The sequence below is a fragment of the Canis lupus genome, chromosome 36, assembly GCF_048164855.1.
Source record: "Canis lupus baileyi chromosome 36, mCanLup2.hap1, whole genome shotgun sequence".
Classification (NCBI taxonomy): Eukaryota; Metazoa; Chordata; class Mammalia; order Carnivora; family Canidae; genus Canis; species Canis lupus.
Window position 1 is genome coordinate 24,914,160 of NC_132873.1, and position 27,666 is coordinate 24,941,825.

The following is a 27,666-nucleotide window of genomic DNA, read 5'->3' on the forward strand; positions in this document are numbered from 1 at the left end:
GCATTAGCTCCATGCGTTCACCTAGTAAACTAGCTACTTTAAGTTCTTATAAATTTATGTCAGTGTTCCTCAAATTTTAGAGTGTCCAGGAGCCACTTGGGAAGGTTGTCAAAAATGTAGACAACTGAGTCCTAGCTTCAGATGGTCTGATTTTGCACATCTGAGGTGTATTCTGAGAATCTGCCTTTCTGTTGATCCTCAAAGTGGTTCTGATACATACTGTCAGAACCCCACAGCTTGAGAGACATTTCTGTAGATAACAGTTTTCAAACCTGTTAGTGCTATAAAGCTTTTTAATGCAAATAAAATCTTATGTGGAAGACCAACAGGCCTAAGAGGTAATATTAGGGCTACAGTGGCTGACCTGGAGTTGGCAGATGGTTCTCAGGACCTCAGAGCCCCTACAAGGCTAAATTAATGAGAATTTAGTTTGCAAATTCTGGCCTACACATAAGATCTCAATAGGTTCTTATTAAACCTGATGTAGAAAACTGGATGTCATTTTGAAGATTCTAACAATTTAGAGCTAAAAGGGACCCTAGCAATATATAATTCTGCCCTCTAATTTTTCAAAGAAAAAGTGGAGAAACTGTGTTTCAGAGGTATAGTGATTTGTTGAAGGTCATGTCGCAGAGGTGTGACAAAGCCATGGCAAGAAACCCATGGTTTGGGGTTTCTCTTCCCAGTTTGGTGCACTATGTGTATACGCACCCCAGTCAATACATTGTTCTTAGACTTGTGGCGCACTGATTGTACACCCAGTTTTGCAGTGTGGTGAGATGAAGTAAATGGCAAGTTTCCAGTCTTCTAATCCTGCCTGTCTGATTTTATCATGGTCTCTCAAAGAGAACTTTGATGCTGGGCAATGAGTTCTCGTATGCTTAACTTATACCAAGAACAAACCAGGCCAATATAAAAAGGTATAAGCAACCATACCCAACTGTCTCCACCCTGCAGAGAAACTTTAATAGATAAAATAGAAACCCAATCTTCCTATCGGCATCCCTACTGTCTTTGTCTGGATGGGAAGGAATTGACCCCTGGGGCAGGAGTGGATATGTACTTCATGAACAAGTCAACAACACTGAACAGCCTTCCTCAAACCTGTGGCAAGTGTCCATTTGAGATGGGCAAGATAGCATTTCTCTCTAGGGGAACTTAAGTAACAGCCTCAATGCAAAGACATGGCATTTGAGGGATGGTCTTAATGTACGTCCCATGTTCTTTGTTTTTTTTTTTTTTTTTTTTCGTCCCATGTTCTTTGGAACAAATTTTCAGACCTCATTTTTCTCATTCTTCTCATTGCACATAGAGATGTCTTTGCTGAAATACATTAAGGTTATTCCTAGACTTTGTGGAAAGTGAACACAAGAATCATTCCCTGTTATGGTTTTGTGTTATTTAAATTGCTTATTCATTCACTTCAGGCTGTGTGCAAGGTATAGTGGTAAATATATTTGGAGATTCCCTGCCCTCACTCCTCCCCCACTTTGTTACCCATATGGTCCTTATAGAGATCACATTCTGTGGGGTAAATTCTTATGTACTTTGTTCAAGGAAAAAGTTCTATCTTTGAAGATAATTTTTTTTTTTTTTACTTTCTTTTGTCAGAAAATGGAAAGTATGCCACAATGTGTTTTCTTTTCTGCCTCAACTGCCAGAAAACTTAGAGCCAAATTTGAGTTATAAACTTATCTTGGGAGCTTGGCAACGCTTCTCTTTCTACTTTCTTTAGTTGGTTTCTGTTCTGTTTTTATCCCTAATTGACCTATTCTACATTTTTAAAATTGGAAGCTACTGTAAACATTTTTTGGGGAAGAAATGGCCATTTGTTTTCTTGTGCATTTGAGTTGCATATACTATGTGCTTGAATTATCCTGGCTCTAATGAGATGGAATAATTGGCTCTCAAAATCTTTGAGATGGGAAAGTATGCAGAGAGCAGAGTGAAACAGTGGAATAGATCAAAGGGTTTTGGAAAATGGTTCCTGAAAATGCTCTAATGTCGTCACTATTTGTCAGCTTATGGCAGGCTGATCATGAAGTCTTTTGGAAATGTCTTAATGATGGGCTTGCAACTGTATCCAAAGAATTCAGATTTGGCAGGCTGGTTCATTGTGAGTCTCTCGTACGTTGGAGCGTGAGGGCACTGAGCTGTTTTATGTCTGTGTGGTGTTTTTCCTCAGCTCAATTTTACTTTTTCTTGCCATTTGTCATGAATTACATGAATTACCCCATGCTAGGATCAACAAAAACAGATCTTTCCACCCCCTACTGAGGCAGCCCTTGGTGATTGGCTGCTCCTGGCCAGGGTCTACCATTCAGGTCTTTCCAACCCTGAGAACTTTGTTAGAATTCTTGTTCTACTCACTTCCAGAGTAAATACCATAGGTGGTCAGGAGCAGAAATGCCTTCCTCCCAGTCTCCAGGTTTAGGACTCCCGTGGTGTCTGTTGATAAGCTAGGTGATAACATGGGGAGTTTTGAAATAATTGAGCTGCTAAGGAGAAAGGTGCTTATAAATTTCAAACACTACACAGAAATAGAAATGTATAAAAGCTTTACTGGTTAAAGAGTAGATTTCTGCTGGTTTTTTAAAATATTTATTTATTTATTTATTTATTTATTTATTTATTTATTTGAGAGAGAGTGAATGGAGGCACAAAGGGGCAGAGGGAGAGGCAGAGAGAGAATCCCAAGCAGGCTCCATGCCCAATGTGGAGCCTGATAGGGGCCTTGATTTCACTACCCTGAGATCATGACCTGAGCTGAAATCAAGAGCTGGATGTTTAACTGACTGAGCCACCTGAGCAGGTGTCACTTTGCTGTTTTCCTACATAAAACAGGGCTATATAAATTGCTCTTCCCAACTACAGTCAGTTTCAAAATTTCGCCTTTTGAAAGGATCAGCTTATGCTTTGTGTATTATGGTAGGAGAATGGCCCTTTAGAGAGCCACAGAGAAGGTATGTCTGGCTCTGAAGACCACTCTGCTTTCTGTTTTCACTGAACATGCACTTAATTGATGAGATTGCTTAAACATAAAATTAAATAATATTTTAAACCATTGTATTTATTTGAGGCTGGAGACAAGTAATTACCCTTATTCTGAAAAAAACGTATCCATCTTTGGGAAAGTGCAGATGGAAGTTTGTAGATAATGATACTATTTGATGACTGGGCTAGCATTAGTTTCTTCTGAAGATTACATTTATCAGAATTGTATGTGAATATGTGCTTGGAAGTTTCCAGCTATAGGAGTCTTTCATCCAAGCTGAAAAAAAAAAATCAATTTTTGGTGAAAACAATCATTGATACCAATTTTGATGCAATCCAAAGTCTTATAACACCAACAACTTGTATTTTATAATTTTTTAAAAGATTTTATTTATTTATTCATGAGAGACCCAGAGAGAGAGGCAGAGACACAGGCAGAGGGAGAAGCAGGCTCTATGCAAGGAGCCCGATGTGGGTCTTGATCCTGGGACACCAGGATCACGCCCTGGGCTGAAAGCAGGTGTTAAACCACTGAGCCACCCAGGGATCCCCAACAACTTGTATTTTAAAAAGAGTGTTTTTAAAGCACTGGCACTCATACATGAACATGAGCATTGTGGGAGGATCTGGAAGGATTCTCTACATTCAGAGGGTCTTTAAAGGGTGGGCATAACACGCATAAGGTATGTTGTTTACTAACTGATCACAGTAGATGCTGAAGTGGACTGAGGGAAGTGCCTGATTATGCAGTGAGGTATATGTTATCAGCCCCATTTACAGCATGTCAGGGACAACACGTGCTAAAGATCATGAACCACATTAATGACCTCTGCTCCTCCTCTGACCCCTCTTGGTGCATTCCTACTGTTTAGACTGGGAGGCGCGCATTGACAGCCACGGCAGGATCTTCTACGTGGATCACGTGAACAGAACCACCACATGGCAGCGGCCAACAGCGCCTCCAGCCCCCCAGGTGCTGCAGAGATCAAACTCCATACAGCAAATGGAGCAGCTGAACCGGAGGTGGGGATGGGCATCTTCACGATGACTGTAGTGGGGTTGGGCTTATTTTGACATGGGCCAAAGTCAAAAACATGGTTGTTTCTGTTTCATCTTTGGGTGACCTGTCATTTACCTGTAGCTGGTACCTCTTTTGATTTATAGACTTCATTGAACTTCTGTTGGTTAAAAAAAAAAAAATCCACACATATGTACCACTTGTTTGAAAACTTGAGAGAAATAAGTAATTATGGTCCATTTACTCAACCCAAGGCATTGGTTTTTAGGAAAACAGAGCATATACATATATAATATGAGGCCAGATATCTTTCTAAATATTTAGAATGTCCATCAGCATCTTTATTATCCACTTAATCCTTTTAAATGTCATTCTTTTTTGAAAACTCATGACCATGACATAAAAAGTTCTTTTCTTTAGCAATATAAGAATTTAATTTTCTTTGGTTAAGGGGCATGATTTTTTTTTAAGTTTTATTACTTTGTTAGGAAAATATTCCACAAACAATGGACAGAAGAAATTCAATACATTGTAATTTACTTAAACAACAGATGGTCCAGAAAATCATGGAATGGGTGGAGGTTTGGGGAAGAAACTTTGGCTGAAGTTGAGAAGATACTGAAAATTTCTGGGCTCTGGGGGAATGATTGAGTCCCTTGTTTTAGAGAATGCTGTGACGTAATGCTAGGCTCCTGATTTCAGATACCAGAGTATCCGCAGAACCATGACTAATGAGAGGCCTGAGGAAAATACCAATGCGATCGATGGGGCAGGGGAGGAAGCTGACTTTCACCAAGCCAGTGCAGGTAAGAGCCTTTAGGTTGGTTTGGTTTGTAATTTCTAAAAAGTAGAAAACAAATAATAAGGATTTCCAAGAAATTAGGTATTTGTTGTTGTTGTTTTTTGGTGAACTTTTGATCTTCAATAAGATCTGGTAATCTGATGCAAATAGAAGAATTCACCAGAGACCTCTTCTAATCCTCAACTTTTTACTAGTACTAAGAACATCACAAAACCAAATAGAAGATAAATGATTTTAATCTCTGGTTGTGTGGGATAGAGGAAAATGATTGAATCTGATCACTTAAACCATCTAAGGATGCATTAAAATGTAAATAGTGGCTAGAAAAATTCAATTCCATTTTAGTCATGTCTTACCCATGAATTTACATCAAAGGAAAGAGTGTGTGGAGGATGAAAATAATAGTAAATTATATAGATATTCTTTGTTACTTTTAAAACATGTTTCCACTATGTGGAAAGATCTCCCTGAAAGCCTTTATGCTCTGCCCCATGTAGATTTCCGACGGGAAAACGTCCTGCCTCACTCTACCTCCAGATCCAGGCTCACGTTGCTGTTACAGTCACCCCCTGTGAAGTTCCTCATCAGCCCAGACTTCTTCACCGTGCTGCATTCTAACCCTGTGAGTATCCAGTCCGAGAGTTTGCAATGGAAAAAGGGACAGGCCAGAGGAAACTATCCTTACGAATGTCATGGCAGAATGACAAGAGCTGTTGAGCACTAAGCATGTTCCAGGGTCTGTGTTAAGTACTATAGATGCTAACCCATTGGGTCCAAATAAACCTCTGAGTGAGATAAAATGTCCACTTTTCCAGATAAAGAACCTGAAGCATAGAGAGGTTAAGTAACATTCCTAAGATACAGGCTTCCAGTTATGGAGTGAATAAATCCTGGGAATAAAAGCTATAGCATCGGAAATAGAGCCAGTGGTATTGTAATAGCATTGTGCGGTGACAGATGGTCATATAGTCATATAGGTCATGAGAAAAGTGTTGTCAAATCACTATTGTATACCTGAAACTAATGTAATTTTGTGTGTCAAGTATGCTTAAAAAAAACAAAAACAAAACAAAACAAAACAAAACAAAACATTCCTAAAGTTCTATACCTACTAAGTGGTATCGTTGGGGTTAAAATCCCAGAGATACTAACTTCAGAGGCTATGCTCTTAATGATCACCTTATTTTGCCTGCAAAAATGTAACTAAATATCTGAACATTGACAGCAGGCCGTGGTTAGATCCGTCTTTGAGATTGTGGTACATGTTCTCTGAAAGAGAAAGAGAAAATATAAACTTTATACATTGCTGTAACCTGAAAATAAATTAAAAATAAAAGCTTATTTTAAAGATATATGAAGTTTGTATGGAAGTTCAGAGTTTTATTTTTGGAAGAGAGAAGCATAGTGATGTGTTTAGAAATGAAATAGTTTTAAATTTTTGTCCTTTACTAATGTGTCTATTGTTTAGAAACCCCACCTCTGTGATTTTGCTATAGGCCTAAAAATGTTAGTATCAACCAAAGAGTAAGTCTTTTGTTAACCAAGTGATTATAAAAATTTAGTCTTTTAGCTATTATTCTAAATAGAGAAAAATCATTTTGACTCTCTCCTTGCTTTTTTTTTTTTTTCCATTTCCTCCAGGCCTGACTACTAACCAAAATTCTACCCTCTTTCCTGATCTTGGTTCCTTAACCAAGAAACCCTTCATGCATACCCTCCCTCTGTTTAAATTCTCAGGACAACCAATCTCTCTAATTCTATTTACATGCCCCCTTTCCACATTTATTTTGGAGCTAAATCTGGATTGAAAAGTTTTTATTTTACTCAGGAAGTGCTAACCTCCTGGAAGCACTACGGTATATGAAGTCCATAGGGTGCCAGTAAAGAATGTCACACTTATTTTTTGGTCATGAAGCATGATTTTTGTCTAAAACATTTCTAGAAAAAAAAAGAGAAGGATTTAAAAATATTAATTAAACCAAAACTGTATCTGTGTGTGCAATACAAAAAATAGAATCTGAAAGGAAAGCATTTTGGTTAAAAATAGTTTGGTTAGAAAGCATTTCTTTGTGATGTGAATCTTAAATTGTCACTAAATAAATAATGGATATCAGTTGGTACAAATGGCATGGGAGGACCTTCTCAGTGGAGGATATGCATGAGCAAAGAGGAAAGCAAAAAAATGTGTCCTATATGCATATTGAGTTATTTCATTCATCCAATAAATAATACTGAAAATATGATCTATGTTAGAAATTATGGTAAGTGCTGCAGACACGGTGAGGAATAAGATCAAGATCTTCTCCTCGGGTGGACAGAGAATAAGGGCAACTTTAGAAAGATGATTGCAGAATGCCTCTCAGAAGAAATAGTTTTGAGTTAAAAGCCTAAAGATTAGAAATCATCAACCATGGAAAAAGCCAAAAGAAGCTCATTTCAAGCAATTGAACCAGCAAGTGCAAGGACTCCAGGGCTCAAAAAAGTGGGCAGAGGGGCTCTTCGGCTGCGATAGGAAGGGTGAATAGTGTGATATTAGGTTAGCCACATGTAAGCTGTTGTAAAATGTCAAGAAGCCAGTAGGGTAAAGGTCTGGGAGCAGAACCTTCCGTATCAAGGAAAAGCAAAGGCTCGAAGGCTTGATTGAGTCTGATGTGGTATATAATTAGGTCAGATAGGTGAGCAGGGCTTCAGAAAGTAGGGCTGATACCATCTGGCAAAGAGTTTGGGCTTTATTCTTGCTGGATTTATTCTAAGGGGATTTCCTGTAGGGGTAATTTCAATATTTAAAAAACTCCTTCTAGCTGCTTTTCTGAGAATGAGTTTTAGAAGGCAAGACTGGCATCAGGGAGACAAGTGAAAAGGCCCTGTGGTGAGACATAAAAAGAGCTGAGACCAACGCAGTAGCAGTAGAGATGGTGACAAGTGGATGAATATGGGACATGTTTTGGAGGAAGGGCAGACATTCTTGCTAATACTTTAGAAGGTGGGGACAAGAGAAAAGAAAGGCTTCCAGAAAGAGCAGTTGATTGGATGGTAGTGTTCAAGGGTTTGCTGGTAAGTGTTCAACAACAGCTCTGGGGAAAGTGTGTGTGTGTGTGAGATCTTACAAATTTTATTGAGTAAAGGATATCTAGCACACAATTTACAAGTAATAATAAAATATACACAGAATGCTTTTGTTGCTTTTTGCTGAAGTCTCTTATCACTAGCCAGCCTACAGACAAGTCTAGTTCCAACATGAACGTTTTCATCTACATTAACCATTAAGACTACAGTGAAGTAGGGAAGACGCAAGTCGGAGCTTCATAGTCCTGTGTCTGTGAAGTCAGTAGTACCTTCTTTTTGAGCCAGATAATAGTTTTTGAACATTGGACTTCTATGTCTTATTGTGTGTGTGTGTGTGTGTGTGTGTGCGCACGCGTACGCTGTATATAGTGTAACAGCACAATGTGAAGTTTAATTTGTATTATTAGCATTTTATTTTCTCCAGCAGTTTAAGTCTAGACTTTACATCTAGAAAAAAGTAGCACTCTTTTGTAAAGGCCCAGAAGGTATTTTCAGCTTCTGAGCCAAGGGGCGGCATGTGAACAAATGGACGTGGCTGTATCTCAAAAGACTTTGCAGACACAGCCAGTCAGCCGACGGGTCTGAAGTTTACCCACACCTCTCCTAGACAGCCCACAAAATCATATCAAGGCCTGGTTTGCATTTACTGATTTCTGTAATGTTAATACTGCCAACTGTAGCCAGTTTTAAGCTACCAGTGTGACCTCGCCAAGCACCGAGTTGTAACTTGTCAATACAGGCTGTCTTTTTGGGTACAAGTTTCTCATCACTGCATTGGTTCAAGTAGAGGCTGTGTTCACAGTTACTGGGTTGTGGTAAGAGGCTGTAGATCTGAAACTTGGTCAAGTTCTATAAATAAATGCATATTCTTGGTTCCCAGACCTTTGAGACCTGGTTCATTAGGTCTGGAGTGGGCCCCAGGCATGTGTTTGGTTGGTTAATTGATTGGTTCCTTAAGTGATTCTGATATAATTGGTCTACGACCTGTAGCTTGGGAATTTCTAGAATAAGGAGATGTTGCGGTAAATGATCTCACTGCTTTTGTCACAACAGTAACACACCTGGACTTCTGACACTAACATATTGTAACAGTGTGAAAATACTCAGCAGCTTAAAGGTTTATTTTGTTTCTTTTGTCTTCATGTTTTCATTATTTTTCCATTTTCTTGGGCAGGAAGAACTTCTTTTGCTGGGAAGCCAATCTTGATTTTTAAGTATCCTCTCTAAAGCATTTTAATTCTTTTTCTCCTACCTGAACTTTCTTCATTACTGGCAACAAAGATGGTCCATGCTGGGCATCTATGCATTTGTGTAAGATTTAAATTCTGTTGGGTTTTTAGGAAGTCTGATTTTCCTGACTTATCTACAGCAAGAATTAAAGCAGCTGGATCTATCTAGTTAATGGTCTCAAGGTTTGAATTTTTGGGAATAAGTTGCATGGTTTTTTTATAGAGGGCGTTACTTATGGAATCTCTTCTTTTTCCTAGATTATGTAACAAAATATTATGAAACAAACTTTTTTGGTTTCTTTATTTTAAGATTTATTATCTAGTCTTTTTTTTTTTTTTTTGCTTGAATTGTTTATTATCAATAACTGGTTCAGTAGATTCCCTGTTTATATTATTGAACATGTTCAACATACAAAAGAAGTGTATTAATTTAAAAGCTTTCCTAATTCTTTTTATGATTTGAAGATAATCAGCTTATATTAAAAGATAGTCATGAAAATAGAGTTCATATAATAGTAACTTAATCATTTTTATTGAAAATAATGAAGATGGGGATCCCTGGGTGGCTCAGCAGTTTAGCGCCTCCCTTCAGTCCAGGGTGTGACCCCCGGGTCCCAGGATCGAGTCCCACCCACATCAGGCTCCCTTCATGGAGCCTGCTTCTCCCTCTGCCTGTGTCTCCGCCTCTCTCTGTGTCTCTCATGAATAAATAAATAAAATATTTTAAAAAAAGAAAATAATGAAGTTAAGTAGATATACGGTTGTCATAACTCTAAAGGACAACTTGAGAAACAAAATACTGTTTTTTTGAAAAGTTTTGTTTTCATTTTTTTGCATTGTGGTTGCTCTAAGATGTATAGTACTGCCCTCTGCTGGTGTGATCAGATTTCTTACAAAATTGTATTCATAAATGAATTCTGATAACTCAAGATTTAGGTATTAGTGTCATGGCTTTTATAGTCATGGTTTGCCTGTGTTTGTCTAATTAGCGCAATACAAAATAAGTCTCCTAATACATAACTGAATAATAATAATAATAACATACATGCCAAAACTATTATTCTGGCTTTTATTAAGCTGTAGAAATACATTAATTCCACCATTTAAACTCCTTAGTACTCAATGGAGAAAAATAAAAAATAATAAATAAAAATAATAAATAATAAATAATAAATAAAAATAAAAAATAAATTTATTCTTATAAGTCAAGAATTCCTGCTATTGAATTGATAGTTTACAATTAGTTTTGCTAATAAGTTAAATTTTCCCTCCATTTTAATCTTTAGCTAGATGAAAATAATGTAAAATCCCTTATGATTATCTTACAGACTGTGTAAGATAGGACTATTTTCATATCCTCACATATATCATATGGAGACAATGCTACTTGATTTTGTTTATAATAAATTTTGTTCTGTGAATCAGATATATGAATGCTGAGATCTGTTCCCTTGTGAATATGAGAGACATTCACTGTAGATGTAGTGATATTTTCCAAGTGTGCATTCAGAATATTCTTTTTGTTTTGTTTAGTTTTTAAAGATTTATTTATTTATTTATTTGAAAGAGAGAGAGAGAGAGAAAACGTGAAGGAATAGGGGGAAAGGCAAAAGGAGAGGGAGACAACCGGACTCTTCTGAGCAGGGAGCCCAATGAGGGTCTTGATCTCATGAACCTGAAAACAAGACCTGAGCCAAAGCAAGGATTCAGACACTTAACTGACTGAGCCACCCAGGCGCCCTTCAGAATAACTATTTTTGGTGAAGGATTTATGAACTATGAAAGATAGATTTTATTTAGCATTGATGTATTTATCTATGTTAATGAAAATAACAAAATTAGGTAAAATCAAAACTAGGCCAGGTAACCCCAGACGTATGGTCACCATAACACTAAACAAAAGAAGAAAGAAAAAAGCAAGCAAGCAAGCTGCCAGAAAAGGAAAAAAAAAAAAAAAAAAAAAGATTATCACTTGCATTGAGGTTGATCGATAAGAAATGAGTATTTACATATAATGTTCTTATTCTGCTGCCAAATGGCAATAACATCCTCCGCAACTCCTCTCGATATTTTTCATTTCTAACACCTCAAAACACTTAACCAAACAAAACACATTAAGCTCTAAGGAATGTTATTTTAACAAAATTCCGCTAAAGAAGTTCAGTTGATCATTCACTCAACCATCAGGTGTTCATTTCTTGCATAGAAAACAAGAAACAACCAAGAATAAGGTTAGGAAAGGAATTTTGGAATAGAGAAGCAGTAACTAAGGAGGACCTCTGAAATCACGTGAGAGATCATTTGAAGGAGTTCCGTCTACTAGTAACAGTTGCTGAGTCTCCAACTACTGCTGGTGACTCCACGTGCAACAGCTTCCCAGACGGGATCATTCCGTGCTCTACCACCAGACTTCATCACGTTATGAAATAGGGCCCATTTGTTCTTTCCTAATCGACTTTGGTTTCAGATAGAAAGTCACCTCCACTTATTGCATCTTTTTCTATGAGACCAAAACAAAACAACAGCCCTCACTCAGAGCCACCCAACGACCGAGGGAGAATCAAATGGCTCTTCTCCCTTAACCCACAGCTTTGTCAGAGTCAGCGTCCAGGGAGACTGAGCTCTTGTAATCTATTCCCACCTGGTTAGTGTTTCTCGAGTGTTGAGACCCCTCTCATCCGCAGCTCTTGCTTGTTCTGTGTTTCAGTATTTTCACTGCTACTGTGGCCTCTTTGATTTCCAAACTCCACTTTCTGCCTCCAGGGAACCTCTTCCTCCCACCTTTCCCTATAATGTTCCTTCCCATCCTTTTGAATGATGGGGCTGTACTCATCTCTGTATCCTTAGGGTTTAGCACAGGGCTTGTGACATAATTAATGAAAGGTTATGAAAACCTTCTTTAGTTCATAGAAAGTGGGATGCTGGCCCACAATCTTCAAAGACCTCAGAAGTAGAAAACAATTTTACTGCTATCATTTATCTGTTAGGACATAGGTATGATAGGTATAATCCCTCATATATTCTATTACTTACTTCTACTCTGTATTTTTTTGTGATTTTTATCTCTTCAAAGCAGCTTTACATCCTTTGTTTCATTGGATTTGAGTCTCGTGTACCTATGAAGAAAGCAGACCAGTTATTATTATTCCGTTTTACAGTTGAGTGAAGATTTAATCTCTGAGGCAGAGATTAAATGACTTTCTTTGTCTCTGTCCATGAGTGACAGGGCTGTGACTAAAATCTTCATTGTAGTTCTGTATGAACTGGAGTATAAATATTCCTTCTGAAATATATGTATATGTATACATACACAGATATACAATTACATATATAGCTATATATTAAAAAATTTTGTATATACTTAAAAACAAAAAATAAAATAAACATGTATATAAACATACATAAATATGTCACATGTGTATATACCTAAACACATGTATATATTTAGTACATAAATGTGTATATATTTAGTTCCTTATAAAAATGTATCTGTCTGGAGGGATGTTCCTATTTGCCTTAAGGGTTTTATATGGATGGGCACTTGCAGTCTTGTGCATGTTATTCAGACTCGAACAACCTGTGGTTCCAAAGATCGTTTGCTAGTTACTAATAAGAAATCTTTCTTGCATTTACTTTAGTAGATGCTTTTTTCACAGATCTCTCGAACTTGGCGCTATGTTCCATGTCTTACTGAGAGGAAAGGAGGAAAATGAGAGGACGTAATCAATTATAAGACTGGCCTTAAGTCTCCTGAACGTAAAGTGCTGTGCAACCCCAGGGAATTACTTCCCGCGTGGGGCTGGGACAGGTTCCTTCACCTAATTACTTCTTCTTGACCTAATAAAGTTCTGTTTCTTCTCTTCAGCAGAATGAGGAGCATTTCTGGTGCTCCAGATGAAGCATCAGGATGTGGCCTATTTACTTATATTAATGGAGGGGGGAAGGAAGAACTCAGGAGGACCAGGAGATTAACCTATTTAGAACAGTTACTAGAATGGTTTATCTGGCAAAATTATCCCACAATCATTTGTCCCCAAAGAGACTGATCAGGGACTCTGACTTGAAAGCTCGTTGCCAACCGCCGCTCAAGCTACTGTGGTCTCCGGCCTCTAAGCTTGCAGTGGCTTCTGTGAAAATACATCAGCAGCACAGAGCCAAATGCAGAAAACAGATACCTTGCTGATTGTGCATAAAACACCAAGGCAGGGTCAGCCACAGGCTAAACTATTAGTTAGCTAACGTTCGTCTCCGACAGCCTTCAACTTCTTTTATTAGTCTCCTTCTCTGCTTTCATGGTATCACTTTCTTATTCTCTCATGCTCTCTAATTGCTCCACGCCCCTGCGTAGGCTTGCCTGCTTTGGCATTGCGCTGCGCTCTGAACCTCACAGTTTCTCACAGCCATCAAAACCTCCTCTCGTTGAGACTGTCAGGTTGAAATAGAACCGCAAAGTGTTTTATACTCCAGTGTACTGAGGAATTAGTGCACTAGTACGGAGGATAGTTCACTGCGGCCTGCCTGCCTGCCTGCCTTCCTGCCTTCCTGCCTCCCTGCCTTCTTCCTCTCTCCCTCCCTCTCTTCCTTCCTTTCTTCTTTTTGTTTTGATAGGGAAGAAATATTTTAGTAAAAAGTATATGATGATGGAGAAGCAATCAGGAAAACTATAAACAGTTATTTTATATAGTTGAGGCTGTCAAGAGAAACTAACAAATCTCGGTGGCGTAAGCTGACAGAGGTTTGTTTCTCATTCCAAATTGGATTATCAAGGTTCGCTGATCCCTGTCATCACTCAGGGATCCAGGGACCTAGACTGGGGAGCAACCACCATTTCAAACATCACTGGTTGCTATGATAACCGTGCCAAAGGGAAGAAAGCTCTAGAAGGACTCCCATCATCAATAATTGCTTTGACTGGAACATGACACATCTTGAGGGATACTGGACAGACAGGAACGATGTTAACTGTCCTCAGTAACTACCACAGTACTGGGCATAGGAAACACAGTAAATGTTTATTAAAATGAAATTATTTCCAGAGATTCTGATTTCGTTTGCCTTTCCTTTGGTCTATCTCAAACTGAAATAAATAACAGAACCCATGAAGTAAAGCCTCCAGACTCAATCTGGTGGCCCTGGTATACTAAAGGTAAGAAGAATCATTTGAATCCATCTGAGAAGAATAGAATTCCAGAATAGATCATTTATACAGTTATTTCTTTCCTACTTCTTGGCACATGACATGATGCAATGAGTGTTTGTTGACCAACTTGTATGTGGATGGCCTATGGCTTATGGCTAATTTTTGGAATCCCTTTTAAGTATCATAGAGATGAAGACAATAGCATTTTTCATAAGACAGTCACTTTTTTATGTGGTTGTATAGTGGAGTTTTATTTAACATGCATTTCAACTGTATAAATTCAGCCATATGTATATATACATACATACACAACACACACACACAGAGAAAAAGAAAAAAAATACATATAAAGCCCGGGCAGGTCTGCCTGCCATCCCATTCACTGAGATTATGCCTCGAAGAAGGTGTAAGATGAAAAACTTTTATCTACTGTGGTATCAGTTAAATTTGACTCCCAGTGAGAACAGCTGAGCCCATTGCATGTACTCCCGACATTCAAATAGGTGGCTAAGCATTTTTCTATACGACTTGGCTGCTAAATGATGCCAACTGCTTCGCGTGGCACTCATCCAGAGACCAGTGATCTCCTGCGGTGCTGGAGGAAGAACCAGCTATTTTGGGGCTCGCTGTGAAGATGTATATTTGTATCTGACATGGTGGGACTATGACTGTGTGGTTCTTGCCTGCAACTGAGTTTAGGACCTAACATCTCCTGTAGGATGAGATTCCATAGCAAGCATTCTTATTCATTAGAAAACTAGACATCATCAATGAAGATGCCTTACTTTCTGTAGTCTTTCTATCTTATTTTGATCTAAATATTGTGCTCGGCCTGCTGTTTTCCATGTGTGGGTCTAGAGTAATGTTGACACTTACGTGCCCACTGGAGGACGATGGTATGTGCTCTGATGTCATATGTGTAACATGTGGCTTTTGCAGGTCCCAGGCAGGTTAACATGGGTTCTCCATTCTTTCCTCCAGAGTGCCTACCGCATGTTTACAAACAATACGTGTTTGAAGCACATGATCACCAAAGTCCGGCGGGACACCCACCACTTTGAACGCTACCAGCATAACCGAGATCTTGTGGGATTCCTCAATATGTTCGCCAACAAACAGCTGGAGCTGCCAAGGGGCTGGGAGATGAAACACGATCATCAGGGCAAGGTAACGTGAGGGAGTTGCCGTGGGGCAGCTGCTGAGAGTGGGCTCCTTGTGGCTTTGACATTGGCTCAGCCACTCAAGGGAGGGCTGAAAGCCCTTTGAGAGGTGAAGCATTCCATGTCCAGGTCCACGTGAAACCTGGACAAGCAGGTTGTTTCCACAAACAGTTACTATGCTATTCTGAAATGGTGTATGGAGCCAACAGGTGCGAGGGCATTTGTTTGGCGAAGGACTCTCTTTTGCCTGAATATTATTCTACCTGTAATCTCGCTCCATTTTCTGCTGATTAGAGAAAAGACTTCTTAGGCCAGGATATTTCCTCCTCCTTAGCTTTACGGCCTGTGTTACAGATAGTTTATTTAAAAGTTGTGGTATTGTTTGGGGAAGGTGGCTAGGTCAGCAAGCAACTACACAACTGCATTGTGGCCTCAGTGTTGTTGGTTCAGAACCCCGATTTGGTTACCATATTAAACCCGCCACACAGATTAATTCAGGTATAATGAGAAATACAGAACAGTGTCACATAGGCCAGAGTAACCATGTCTACACTTCCGTCGTAGACAGATGCACCAGAAACCTGCGTTGTAATCAGAAAGTGGTTATAAGTAAGAAATCTAGAACAAGAAAGTAATTTTTACAAGATGTTTCTCAGCTAAGGTTTTTTTTATTCAGCTCTGGTTTAGAAACTACTATGGGCCATGAACTGTTTCAGATCTTTATACATTTCAGCTCCTCACAATAACTAGGTGAGGCAATGCTATTATTATTAATGACATTTACAGATAAAGAGCCCTTGGGTTGAGAATGGTTTGGTGGCTTTCCTGGTGTCACAGGTAAGGGCAGTGACTCAGCTGTGTTCTCACCCACGCAGTCTGCTGCGCAGGTCCATGTTCTTCACCACATAATGCTGTCTGTGTATTGAGTGACCAGCCTCAGTTCTCTTGGTGTAAGAGTGTAAGAACACTTGAAATGCATGACTTGAAGGATGGAGGGGATGAAAATGACATGATATTTAAAGTATTTAGCCATGCTTCACTCATTTGTTCAACAAATATTTATAGAGCACCTGTGCAAAATAGATAAGCCAGCCTCCTTCATAGGACTGCCATTTTTATGGAAAGAGATGGAAAACAGACCAAGAGCATGCCAGGTGCTGACCAGTGCTGTGATTTAAAAAAAATCAGAGGAAGGGGTCTGGAGAAACACAGGAGTGGAGAGTTATTTTATCCAGGTGGCTAGGGAACACCTCCTGGGTAAGGCTAGATGTGGACAGAGACCTGAACAAAGTGATATATATCCATATAAAGGAAAGAGCATTCAAAGCAAATGAAATGTTTAAGTACTTGATAAATGCCATGCTCCCCCAACATAACCTCTAGCAATAGTACCACAGTAGCATCTTATGCATCTTCAGCTTGGCTTCCAACAATCTTGTCTGAGAATCTATAACCAGCCCAAACGGATGTTACCAAGAGTATGTATTTTTAATGTGTGGGAGGAGCCCTCAGACTCTCAGTGAAACTATTGACTTGATTTCTGTAAATTTTTTTCATAAACCTGTGATTCCTAGCCCAAAGTAGATTAGAAGTCTCAAGCATGAAGTTGAGAACGGATGAAAGAGAATGGATTTGTGATTACGTCCCTTACAGGGAAGCCTTTCCAAGACACCAGAGGCAGGACCACCTGGCACTTTCTGTACTTTGTCCTCCCAGAGAAAGATATCACGTTGCTGGTATTAAGTTTGGTTCAGCAGCCCAAGAGCCCAATGTTTGTAAACAGTCTACTGAGTGGAAGGGCATCGAGGGTCCAAGACAAGACTTTGGGAAATACTGATGGTATTATATCTGGGTATAAAAGAGCAATACCACACCAGGAATTCAGCTCTGTTCTCAACTCTAACAAGCTCTTATCTGTGTGTGCTCATTAGAGAGCGCTGGATCCAGGGAAATCCAAGTTGAGATAATGTCTCCTTTTAGACTTACTTGCTGAGTCATAGTGTATCCTTCACTAAAGGAGATCAAGAACTTGTGTATACACAGTGGGGCAGTCCCTTCCTGCCAGTCATAACTTGCCAGACACACTTCAGGAGAGAGCTGCTTATTAATAATCCCTGGACCTTGAGAAAAGTTTGTGTTACATTTAGGACACTATTTAAGGAGAGTTAGGATGTATTCTTAAGAACCAGTTCTGTCTCACAGCCTTTATAAAAGTTTCTGTAGTTAAATAGAGGTAAATATTATCTCGGCTATATGAGTAAAAACACTGTCCATTTTATTCCCTGAGGGTTTCAGACTTACATGGGAGTTTCAACCTAAAGTTGTAGGCATTGTAAAGAACTTTGAGTGTGGGCTGGCAGATGGTTGACCTCTCAGTCTACTGGTGGCTTTGCTTTTGAACACTGTCTGGCATGAAAGATAGAGAAGGACCCCCAGCCTTGCGGACAAAATGGATTATCAGACATTCCTGGAAGCTCATCATGTTGGCCTAATCTCTCTGCTTGTACATTACAACTTGAATAAGATTTTTAGCTAAGTTGGACCCCTTAACTTAAGCAGGTATATCTCCCTGTAATTCCCACCCCCCCCACCCCCATTCCTTCCTTTACAAATGACTGGCTTCCAGTGAATGAAAATAAAGGATCATTTGGGAGAGGCTTATGCTCTATATTGGGCTGCACAGCTTTTGAGTGCATTTTAGAAATCATAGTTCTCATCCTTCAAGGTTGGTAGATTTTCTTCCAGTCTTGACATTTTAGCTTCCCTTTTTAATGATTACTTTGCTTCCAGAATATTTAAAGGGAGTAAACTTTTTTTCCCACTTAACATAATATCAAAAGCTACTAAATACTGCAAAGTTATTTTCCCACAGTGATGACTGATTTCAGAATTGACATGGAATACGATATCCAAATCCTCAGCTACGTGAAAGGAAATGCTTCTTCTCAGGGGGAATGCTCTCAAATTTAGCTCTTCAGACTTATGAAATCTGGCTCCATCCTCTCTTCTCAAGCGCAACATTTTCTTTTCCTGTTTTCATTTATTTAGTCATTCAGCCACATTCCCATACTTCTGAATGACTCATATATGCATGCCACTGTGATAACAATGATAAAAGCTAATACTCAGTGTAGCATTAGATAGTATGTCGCACTGACTGTGTGTAGACACTGTTGTAAGGACTTAGATTAATTCCTGTCTTGCTCACGGCAGCCTTGTCAATAACTGCTGTTTTTAGCCACATTTTTAAGAAGTGGAAACTAAGGCAGAGCATGGTTAAGTGCATGGACAAGGGTCCCACAATTAGAAAGTGATAGAATTGGATTTGAAGCCAGGCAGTATAGCTGCAGGCTCCTCTTATCCTGCCTTTTACCAATGAGTAGGGTGGATGGATGTCTTCCAACAATCATAGGGAAGGTAGTAGAAGGTGCTATGGGAGCTTGTGGTAGGATTTCCTACCACTCTTGAGAAGATGGGGGCTTTCAGATGCATCATTGGAGGGCAACTTATAGTATGAGTTGCAGCTAGCAATCCAGACATGAGTAATCAGTTTTTCCTTGGATCCCCACATAATTTCCCTTGCATTGTTCTCATGACATCTATCCACATCTGTCTCATGCTATATTGTTAACATGTTTTATCTTTCCAAGCAGATGATCTCCTTCTTTATTTATTTATTTATTTATTTATTTATTTATTTATTTATTTATTTATTTTTAGATGATCTCCTTCTTTATTTATTTTTGATTACCCCCTCTTCTACCCCACTGCCTTTCATATAGAAGGTTCTCAAAACAAGCTTGATACATGAATGAAATTTGTCACCTGTAGTATACCCAGTTTTTGTCATCTCTGCCTTGGACAGATGAAGACTCCCTCCCACTCTTTCTTCCTCCTGTGCTATCACCAGAAATAGCTCCTAGATTTGCTCCATTTGACCTCTCTTAATGTGTATGTTGCCTTGGATCTTTCACAATATTTTTTAAACAAGGTAGTGATTAAGCTTGTACTGCACTTTGAGAGTCATTAGTTTTGGGAGAGACTTCTTTTCTAATTACTTAAGGCCAGGGATTTAAATTGGGTGAATTTTCACAAAATTCTAGATCTGGTCTGCTCTAGAAGCAGTATTTTGGAAGTTCTAGGACTATTTCATTAGCTCACATAAACGAATAGAAATAAAATATTTCTAATTGACTATTAACTAAACTATAAGAACAATATCAGGCTTGGTAGGTAAGATACTGATGATGATGATGATGACCATGACATTGATGATAACGATGATACCTGCCATGTTCCAGGCACTGTAATAGGTACTTTCCCATGGGTTAGCTTATTTACACTTCCTGACAATTTATGAGGTAGGTATTATTAGTATTATTCACATTTTACTGAAATTTAGAGATGTTAAATAATGTGTGCAAGCAAGTGAGGAATCCAGGATTTGAACATTATCAGTGTGGCTTTACCACTGTTCTCTACTAAGAGGGATTGCTTTTTGGAAATGAGAGATCTGTTGTCATTCCGTGGAGGAAGAGTACCAGGCCAGATGCTAGGGTTTCTAGTGTTCTGGAAGACTGAGACGTATATGTATGACTTGATTAGATCACAGGTGATCTAGCAGAGGACATACCACCACAGACACGTACATGGCTTCATGCTTAAATGCCATAGAGTTTTATGCGAGGGGTACATAGAATATTGAAATATATTAATAATAATTGTTATTATTAGATGCTAGGCTCTGTGTTAGGGACATTATATGAACTCATTTAACTTTCATAATAACCCTATGGAATAGGTTTTGCTATAGATGAAGAAACTGAGGCTCAAAGAAGTTGGTTGAGCAAGTAAACTCTTGGAGACAAGCCCATGTCTTTTTATATCCAAGGCCTATAATGGTTTTTCTATATAAGATTCGCCTAGACCTCACTGGCCACTAACCACTTGAGTAACTTAAAATATGTCATTTAGATATCCTGGATCTGAGTTTCCTTATCTCTACGTATATATAGGTTGGTCATCTTTTCATATACCTATTGGTCATTTGTATCTTCTTTGGAAAAATTGTGTAGTCAAATTCTTTGCCCATTTTTTTTTAATTTTTATTTATTTATGATAGTCACAGAGAGAGAGAGAGAGAGAGGCAGAGACACAGGCAGAGGGAGAAGCAGGCTCCATGCACCGGGAGCCTGACGTGGGATTCGATCCCGGGTCTCCAGGATCGCGCCCTGGGCCAAAGGCAGGCGCCAAACCACTGCGCCACCCAGGGATCCCCTCTTTGCCCATTTTTTAATTGGAGTATTTGTCTTTGTATTATTGAACTGTGAGAGTTCTTTGTACAATATATTCTGAATACTAGTCCCTTATCAGATATATGCTTTGCAAATATGTTCTCCTGTTCTATGAGTTGTCTTTTCACTCTCTTGATAGCATTGTTTATAGTACAAAATTTTTAATTTTGATGTAGGCATTTGTTTGTATTTTTTGTTGTTTTTGCTTGTGCTTTTGGTGTCATAGCTAAGAAAACACTACCTAACTTAAAATCATAAAAATTGACTCCTGTGTTTTCTTCTAAGAGGTTCATAGTTTTGGCTCTTACATTTAGCTCTAAGATCTGAGTTAATTTATAGTATGATATGAGGTAGAGAGTTAAATTTCATTTTTTTGCCTGTGGACATCCAGGTCTAGCACCATCTGTTGAAGACTATCCTTTCTCATTGATATCATTAGTTGTTAGGAAAGTGAAAATCAAAACTATAGTGAGACCACTTAATAGACCCATTAAATTGGCCATAGAAAATCTAGAAAATAATAAATGTTGGCGAGGATGTGGAGAATTGGAACCCTCCTATATTGCTGGTGGAATGTATGGCCACTTTGGAAACAATTTGACAGCTTCTAAAAAAAAAAATGTTGGTGGAGAGTTGCCACACAATCCAGCAATTCCACAACCATGTGTATACCCAAGAGAAAAGAAAATACACCTCCTCATAAAACTTGTACACAAAGTTTCATAGTAGCATTATTTGAATAGTCAAAGGGTAGAAACAACGCAAATGTCCATCAACTGATAAATGGGTACATAAATGTGGTAGGTCCAGACAATGGGATATTATTTGACAATACAAAGGAATAAAGGGTTGACACAATAGGAATGAGCCTTGAAAATGTTTGCTAAGTGAAAGAACTAATCACAAAATATCACACACTATATGATTCCATTTGTGTCAAATGACCAGAATAGGCAAATCTACAGAGACAGAATAGATTGGTGGTTTCCTTGGATTGGAGGTGGGATGGGAATGAATGCTAGTGGGTATGGGGTTTCTTTTGGCAGGAGAAAATGTTCTAAGATTATGGTAATGGTTGCACAACTGAGTGTATATACTAAAAAACACTGAGTAGTACACTTCAAATATTAATTGTATGTATCTCAATTATATTTCAGTAAAGATATTTTAAAAATTAATACATTGGATTAGAGGCAGGCCAAGATTCCCTTCTTAGCTCCTAGATTCTATAAATCCTTTATTGTTCAGTTTTGAAGTTTAGATGATACGGTTTGAAACTGGACTTGACATCAAATATGTAATGTGTTTCTTTCTGCATTTGGAAGGGTCTCTTCAAAATTCCACAGTTGTTTTAATCAGTATTTTGTTCCGTTACTTGATTTCTTTAATTATTTTCGTTCTGTAATGGTGAGATTGGCAACTAAGCCAAGTTTTATGCAGGATCATCCTTATGAAACTGTGATCAACATCTGTTTGTTTGTTGGATCTAAGGCCTAGGATTTTCACCTAACATATAGGACACGTTTTGACTTGTTTCATTTTGAAATGAAACATAAGCAAAGAACGTGGGCCAGTATAAAAAAAAAATTCTCCTTCTTATTGTAATAATTCTTAAATTTTTGTACACTCTCAGGAGTGTGAAAAAGTAAGGGTAATTTGGGATCTGGATACAGTGTTAATATAAATGTTTTATATTTTTGCAAGAAATATGCATCAATAGTCTTAAAATGTGACTTGTTTAAAATGCTTCTGGTTCTTGGCTAGGTTTGATCATTAGTGTGTGCTCATGGGGATAATATATCTGGAAGACAAATATGCACTTTAATAAGGAAAACCAAATGTTATTTAACTTAGGAATACTTCTTCCTTTCTCTCTCTCTCATTCTTTTTTCTTTTCTTTCTTTTCTTTTCTTTTCTTTTCTTTTCTTTTCTTTTCTTTTCTTTTCTTTTCTTTTCTTTTCTTTTCTTTTCTTTTCTTTTCTTTTCTTCCTTTCCTTTCCTTTCCTTTCCTTTCCTTTCCTTTCCTTTCCTTTCCTTTCCTTTCCTTTCCTTTCCTATCTTTTCTCTTCTCTTCTCTTCTCTTCTCTTCTCTTCTCTTCTCTTCTCTTCTCTTCTCTTCTTCTCTTCTCTTCTCTTCTTTCTTTTCTTTTCTTTTCTTTTCTTTTCTTTTCTTTTCTTTTCTTTTCTTTTCTTTTCTTTTCTTTTCTTTTCTTCCTTTCCTTTCCTTTCCTTTCCTTTCCTTTCCTTTCCTTTCCTTTCCTTTCCTTTCCTTTCCTTTCCTTTCCTTTCCTTTCATCTTTTCTCTTCTCTTCTCTTCTCTTCTCTTCTCTTCTCTTCTCTTCTTTTCTTTTCTTTTCTTTTTTTTCTTTCCTTCCTCCCTTCCTTCCTTCCTTCCTTCCTTCCTTCCTTCCTTCCTTCCTCTCTCTCTCTCTCTGTCTCTGCCTCTCTTTTTCTGTTTCATCCTTCCCATTGTTAATTTGATGGATTTAAGAAAAGTATGCTGCAGGAGGGTCAGGAGTTCTGGATCCATCACATCTGATCTGACCTCTGTGAACTTCAGTTTTCTCTAAAGCGATGGTTAGTAACTTGTCCTTTCCAGCTCCTGGGGCTGGGGGTAGCTTCAACTTAGATAATAGTGGGATTACAAATGGAAGAAAAACAATTAAAATTATAATTATCAGTCATTGATTTAGTATTCCTTGACCTATGGTAGAAAAGATAAAAGCTGTACAATGACAAACCTCTAGAAATTTATTATTTCGTTTGGAGAAAACAAAGATACAGAATGTACAAATACCTATAAAATAAAATTTTATTTTGTTTTTAGCTGGGATTGCTGCTCACCTGGGTATTACTGCTGCCCACCTCACCAAAATCTTGATTTGAATTGTTAACTTAAAGCAAAGTTCTAGTTAGTACAATAAGTAAAAGTTTCATCAATTTATCATTTCATGAAAATGATAAAGATTTATTGTTAATGGCCAAATCCTTACTGTAATAGGAAATATACAATGGCTTTATAAAGATACACTGTAGGATTAGTCAGCGTCCCATTCCTGCTCTGAGCATACTGCTGACCTCCTTTGACCATGGTGGTCCAACGAATGGTTTTTTCAAAGTAGGGTTCCTTTTGCTATTGTTCTTTGCTCTGCATGTTGTTCATGACACCGCAGGGCAGTGCGCTCTCACATGTTTGCTCCCGCCTTACAACTGTATAACAACCCAGACTGATCTGTTTTTCTGACATGGTTATTGCATTCATTCTGGTAGATTTGTTCTCTGGCTGGATCAGTTGTCTCTACTCTGGTGGTTACATTCTCCATCAGCCAGGTCATGAAAGTAAGATTTGCAAATATCCTCAGCAAGATAAGTAACTTTCTCCTTAGAACTGGAGCTGAAATCAGATCCCTTTGCAAAAAAATCATTCACTTCCTGTGTAAAGCCACTACACATCCCTCCTCCAGGCTGCTTTATCCCTAATGCTTCTCATATGGACTATAAAACAATGTGCAGTGTGCACTGGTATAGCGCCTGCAATGGTCCAGTGCAGAATGACTTATTTCTGGCAGGGGCTACGTGGAAAGTCTTCATAGCCAAGGTAGGATTAGAATAGAACCTTGAATGGTGAGCAGGATTTTGATAAAAAGGGTTTATGGAGAAGAAAAAATAGGGGATGAGGAGGAAAAACACCCAAAGTAAAGTCATGGAGACAGAAATACACCAGGTAGGTATGTTTGATTCCTATGAAGAAGTGATGGGCAAATTTTAAGAGACTCTATATAAGCTGTGTTTTCTGTGTGTGTATGTGTGTGCGTTACACACGAAAGCTAATGGCGTAAATTCTAATCTAAAACCTGGCAGGCTCAAGACCCAAGAAGAGCCTATGTTTCAGTCTGAGTCTGGAAGCCAGAAAATACCAATATCCCAATTCAGTTAGGCAGACGGATTTACATCTTCTCAGCCTTTTTGTTCTGTAGAGCTCTTCAGTTGATTGGGTGACGCCTGCCCACATTCGGGAGAGCAGTCTGCTTAACTTTATCTACTGATTCAAATGTTAACCTTATCTGGAAACACACTCACAGACGCACCCATAGTGTCTGGCCAAATGTCTGGGTATCTGGTGGCCCAGTAAAATTGACATATAAAATGAACCATCAGGGGTGCCTGAGTGGCTGAGTCAGTTAAGTATCTGCCTTCAGCTCAGGTCATGATCCTGGGGTCTTGGGATATAACCCTGCAATGGGCTCTTGGCTCAGGCAGGAGCCTGCTTCTCCTTCTCCTCTGCTGCTCCCCCTGCTTGTGCAAGAATTCGTGAGCTCTCCCTCTCTGTCAGATAAAAAAAATTAAAAATAAATACATACATAAGTAAGTAACACAAACCATCACAGACTCATGTCAGTGAGTATTATCAGTAGACTCCCTAATGCAGAGGGTTAAGGATAACAGGAGAATGATGTAAAATGGCATGAATAATTAGAAAAATACTATAAGGCTTATTATTTCTTAAGTTCATATAATGGGCTTATCATTTGGTTTAATTTTTAGAAAAGAATATTCCAGATATTCAATTTGGAATAACTTTTTCCCCCGTCTCTTTGTTTTGTCCTCTCAAACATGCAGCGTTATTTTCCCCAAGTCATTCTACATGGGCCTAAATTGAAATACTAAGAAACTTGGAATTTTAAAAGTAATATATCATAAACATCGTTTTTTAAAAAGATTTTATTTATTTATTCATGAGAGAGAGAGAGATAGAGAGAGGCAGAGACACAGGAAGAGGGAGAAGCAGGATCCATGCAGGGAGCCAGATATGGGACTCGATCTCAGGTTTCCAGGATCAGGCCCTGGGCTGAAGGCCGTGCTAAACCGCTGAGCCACCTGGGCTGCCCCATAAACATCATTTTTAAAATAACAATGCAAAATGCTACTCATCTTTTTATTTTAAAGGGAAATGTCTTTTCCCATAGTTTCTTGTGTTTTTCCTATATAAATCATATGCTATACCCCCTAGCTAAATTGACATCCATTTCTGTATCCAACTTGGTAACCCTAGAGCTTTGTAACTTTGGATATCAGATTGGAGGTTTGAGTTAGCAGAATGATCCAAATACCCAACTTAGATGACCATGGCAAGTAGCAGTTATGGTTACGAGGATAGATTTTTTAGAAGAAAACAAATATTTGTACAGTGAAAGTTACCACAATTTGAGCCTACTTAAGGATTCTCATTTTACCAGACCAGGATAGCCAACGTGGCTACAGAAGTTGACCTAGTGATGACACAGATTTCGGTTGTATCCCACAGGAAGCCATCAGCCACAATTTATTGGGTCAAGTTCATCTCAATGAGTAAAATGCAACTTAATATTTGGAAGTCTCCAGTGAATCCCTATAATACCTTAGGATAAGCTCTACACTTTGAAAATCATGCTTTTTGTTAGTTTGATGACTACATTTGTTATTTTTGTGGCACATCTCTTTGTTTTAAAACAGTACCTGTTTGTGGTGGTTACCTGATTTAGTAACCTGAAGTCACAGAGCAATCTAGGTGGAGATGGAATTAAGTTCTAAACTTGTAAATAACGTGGATTTTAAATGATCTCTTGCTGAGTTTTTAATGAGGTAAAAAGGTGTTACACTAAGTACTAACTCACATAAATACACATAGAAGGCAACGGGAAAGAATAGTTCTGGGACAGTGTACCTTTTGGAATGAGAGGAGAGAGCAGAGATTGATTTTGTGAGTGTATTTCTGAGTATGATTCTAGACTCATGGAATCTTGAAGGAATTTATCCAAGTATGGAGATGGCCTTTGCCTTTTATTTTGAAATGGCTATCTTCATGATCTGTACAGAATTTTCTTTATGAAATATAGTATGCTATTTTAAAATTTCGTGGCAGTGACTTTCTGTTGTATCTAAAATGGGCTGATTTGGATAACACCATCCTCAGTCTTCTATAGTGATGTTTAAATGTTTAATGGCCAATGTTTAAAAACCAGCTCTCCAGGGGAAGTGTGGAGGAGGGCTGATTTGTAGCATTTGCCTTTTTTCCATGGGGTAAATTCTCCCACCATAGCCCATTTCAGGCTGCCAGCATATTCCCTTAAAATCTCACAATCAGCTCTCATGTACTGGTGCAAGCCATCCCCAGCATATCGCTGGCTCTCCTATTATATTTCCAACACCTAAAATACCACTACTCCCAACACATAAAATATCCTTTTGCTAACATTTTATATTTAAAGTGTTGCAAATATAGTACTTATCCACATCTGCTAACTGACCATCTGTTTCCAGAGCTCTAGCCCAAGCACCATTGGATTCCTGTTTTGTCTCCTCGCAACTCTAAGTCTCTGATCATAGCAGTTTAACAAAATAACCTGCTTTAACTTTTTTGTGACTCATACAGATGTCATGGAATGTTTGGGATCATTCCCTCCAAGTGAACCAAGTGATGGAAAACATTAGCCTGATTATTTTTTACTTATAATAAACTGCATCATTCAGCCTTTTCATTTCTTCTATTACTAAAAATTCTGTTTGGGATATCAATATAGAGAAAAGAATACTATATTTATTCTTAATAATTGCAGAGACACTAAGGGGAGGGAGCCAGGAGCTGAGAAGAGATTTGTATTTTGGAAGGGAGAGACTGAGTAAATACAATCTTTATAAAAATTAAAGTAGATTACAATTAACTCTTTTTTTGAGCATTTTTAAGACTTTGTAGAGTTGAGAAGTCAGAAGTAAGAACAGATTCAATATGCAGTGCTTCTAATTTATAAATTGTTCTTTTATTATCTCCATAACTTTCCTTTTCTTTTAAATGGAAATGTAGTTGACATACATTATGTTAGTTTCAGGTATACCATAACGATTCACATTTGTTACATTGCAAAATGATCACAGTGAGTGTAGTTGCCATCTGTCATCATACAAAGTTACATTTATTTGTGAGGA

The 27,666-nt window shown here is 38.3% G+C and overlaps 1 protein-coding gene across 1 annotated transcript in view; it reads left to right on the forward strand.

Annotated features, from left to right (window-relative positions):
- HECW2 (HECT, C2 and WW domain containing E3 ubiquitin protein ligase 2) overlaps positions 1-27,666 on the forward strand; it is a 364,266-nt gene that overhangs the window by 247,373 nt on the left and 89,227 nt on the right. Inside the window, exons 11-14 of the mRNA XM_072812656.1 lie at positions 3,867-4,017; positions 4,715-4,818; positions 5,312-5,436; positions 15,231-15,416. Of these exons, the coding sequence (XP_072668757.1) occupies positions 3,867-4,017; positions 4,715-4,818; positions 5,312-5,436; positions 15,231-15,416 (566 nt within the window). The remainder of the gene's footprint in view (positions 1-3,866; positions 4,018-4,714; positions 4,819-5,311; positions 5,437-15,230; positions 15,417-27,666) is intronic.